The following is a 2,585-nucleotide window of genomic DNA, read 5'->3' as shown; positions in this document are numbered from 1 at the left end:
GCCCCTCCACCCCTGGCAGCCGCCCACTTGTAGGGGATGTCCCAACTCCTGTCTGGTCGAATGCACTGCCTTTTCTTTATCATTTATCGGCTCTATACTTGGCGTCCTACTTGGAAAGGTCTTCCCCATGTGGACGCTGGACAACTATTAATTTAGGGTTTTATATGGAATGCTTTCAGACCTCTGGAACTTACTTTGATAGGTTATTTAAAGTACAGAGCTTTAGCCTGATAAATAAAAGTTTTAAAAAGATGACCCAATATCAGGTCACTTTGCTGAGCGGTACTTGAATGTGCCTTTTAAAAAACACACTAACTTCAAAATAAAAAGGTTTTTTTAAGAACAGAGAAAAATGTAAGATCTGAAATTTAAGTAATTTAAATTTTTAAAGAATTCTAAGGTTTTAAGAACAACAAATGCTTCATACCTTTACAAAATAATGAATTTATCTGGTCAGATCTCAAGGTACTAAATCACGTAATAACATTTAACAAACATCCAGTCAGAAGGTTGCCGACCCAGCAGAGACGCGAGGCCAGAGGTGAGCACAGAGTAGAATAAAAAAGACAACAGGAGAGAAAAGGTCGCACCGTGGTGTCAGGGCAAACCCATCACCGAGAAGTCGCACAATTTCAGGTAACAACCACCACTCAAACTCATTAAGAGGCAAAGAAAAATAAATAAAACAACAGGAAAAAAAAGAAGAAAAAGAACCCAATCGTATTCATATGGTTCTGAAATATCCTATTCTCAGACCGACTCACACACCCGCCCACCAGCCCTGACTGGTCGCCGGCGAGCCTGCCCCTGCCGCCCTGGGCAAAGGTCCCCGTCACCGAGAACAAACTAGGAACTTAACGAGGAAACAGCGAGGCCGTTTGTCCGTCCACAGCCCCGGAGCCTCGGAAGCTGCGATTCCAGCTGCTCCGAGCTCCGACGGCCCCCTCAGCTCTCCTGCCACCCGTCTACCTGGGTGAGTCTCTTGCCAGAACTCTGAGGCCCCCAGGAAGGAACAGTGGAGGGACAGCTATTTGCATATGGACATGGCAGAGCAGACAACTGGATGGCGAAACTTTTTTTTTAAAGATTCTGTCGCTTTGAACTTACGAGAGTTTCCACGTATCTTAACATATCAAACGAGTTCAGATCGGAACGCAGCTGCTTGGCCTTCTCTTTGCCCAGATCTGAGGCCAAAACAAGAAAGTGGGCGTCCAGGACGGCTTCCCTGGCTCGGGACACTGTTCAGGAGAGAGACGCGCGTTACACCGTCTGCCGCGGCCCCTGCGTTTCCAGCCATCACGCGGCCCTTCCCGGCCGACCACCCATCTCGCTGGAAACACTGGCTCCCCGCCCAGCTCGCCACACTCTGCAAGCAGAGCCGACCAGTCTCCCTAGAGCCAGCCGCCTCCACTTCTACTCCTGGGAACCAAACCACCACCTTTCGTCACCGCGACTAACAAAGCCTCCGTCTTCACAGAGGGCTTTTCCCTCGACTCCAACAGCCCAGCCCCGTCACTGTCAGACTGCACGCCCACTGTGCACTGACTGGGCCCGCTGTGCGCTGACTGGCAGTCGGTAGTGGTCAAGGAGCCTGGGCTGAAACAGTGTGAGGGCTGGGCAGCCCAGGCCCCACCCTGCAGGCGGCGAGGCAGTGCCCTCTGAGGACGGACGATCCAAAAAGATGGGACCGAGGACATGGGATTAAAGATAAGCTACTGCATGCCCGGCCGGGCGACTCAGTGATTGAGAATCCACCCAGGAACCAGGAGGTCAGGGTTCAATTCCCCGTCGGGACACATGCCTGGGTTGCGGCTGGATCCCCAGTGGGGGGTGTGCAAGAGGCAGCCGATCCATGATTCTCTCTCATCATTGATGTTTCTCTCTCTCTCTCCCTTCCTCTCTGACATCAATAAAAAATACATCTTTTTAAAAAATAGAAGCTACAGTGTGAGATTTAAATAAAAGGAGATGAGAGGGGAGTGGGAGGGAGGCTGAGGATGAAGTTGGGGCGAGGAGGGGAGCGGCCTCCGAGGGCAGCGGGGCTGAGGGCTGGGTTCCCGGCCCACAGGGACAAGGACGGGTGGAAAGATGCTCCGAACAGGAAGGGCCGAGCGGAAGGAAGTCCGGGGAGATGCCCGCGGCCGAGTTCAAACAGAACTGCCCCTCGCCTGCCGCCCAGGCCCTGCCATTGGCATCACCCCTTCCTGGACGCTCCTGGGCTGGGGGCCTGGCGACCCCCGCTTCTGTGTTTACGGGTCATTTCCCCCGTATTTCGGGGGAGCCTGCGAATGGGGCCACGAGTGAGAGACGCTGGAGACTGGTTCCGGGACCGTGTGATGTCAGCACAGCGGCTCTGATGTAGAACGAAGGAGGACGGTCCCCGAGCATCTGCCACAAGGGCGGCCACAGGGAAAGCAAAGGGCAGGAAAGACGCATCGGAAACAAATACAGGAACCACCTCCATTGAACAGGGTGTTGGCCTCCTCCAGGACCTCGGTCAGCCGGTCGCTGGCGTTCAGGATGTCCTCCCGGTTCTCTGTTCCAAAAACACACACACTGGGAGGGGGGCTGGCCCTCCCCACGCC

At 53.7% G+C, this 2,585-nt stretch overlaps 1 protein-coding gene across 1 annotated transcript in view; it reads right to left on the bottom strand.

Moving 5' to 3' along the window:
- Positions 1-2,579, bottom strand: part of NSMCE4A (NSE4 homolog A, SMC5-SMC6 complex component) — a gene marked incomplete at its 5' end in the record, with an annotated part of 9,534 nt that extends 6,955 nt beyond the window's left edge. Inside the window, 2 exons of the mRNA XM_014528277.1 lie at positions 1,108-1,238; positions 2,459-2,579. Coding sequence (XP_014383763.1) covers positions 1,108-1,238; positions 2,459-2,579 — 252 coding nt within the window. The remainder of the gene's footprint in view (positions 1-1,107; positions 1,239-2,458) is intronic.
- Positions 2,580-2,585: the final 6 nt, after the last annotated feature.

Source organism: Myotis brandtii, unplaced genomic scaffold, assembly GCF_000412655.1.
Source record: "Myotis brandtii unplaced genomic scaffold, ASM41265v1 scaffold628, whole genome shotgun sequence".
In the NCBI taxonomy this organism is placed as follows: Eukaryota; Metazoa; Chordata; class Mammalia; order Chiroptera; family Vespertilionidae; genus Myotis; species Myotis brandtii.
Note: the sequence above shows the minus strand (reverse complement) of the source record. Positions and strands in the feature narration are given on the sequence as shown.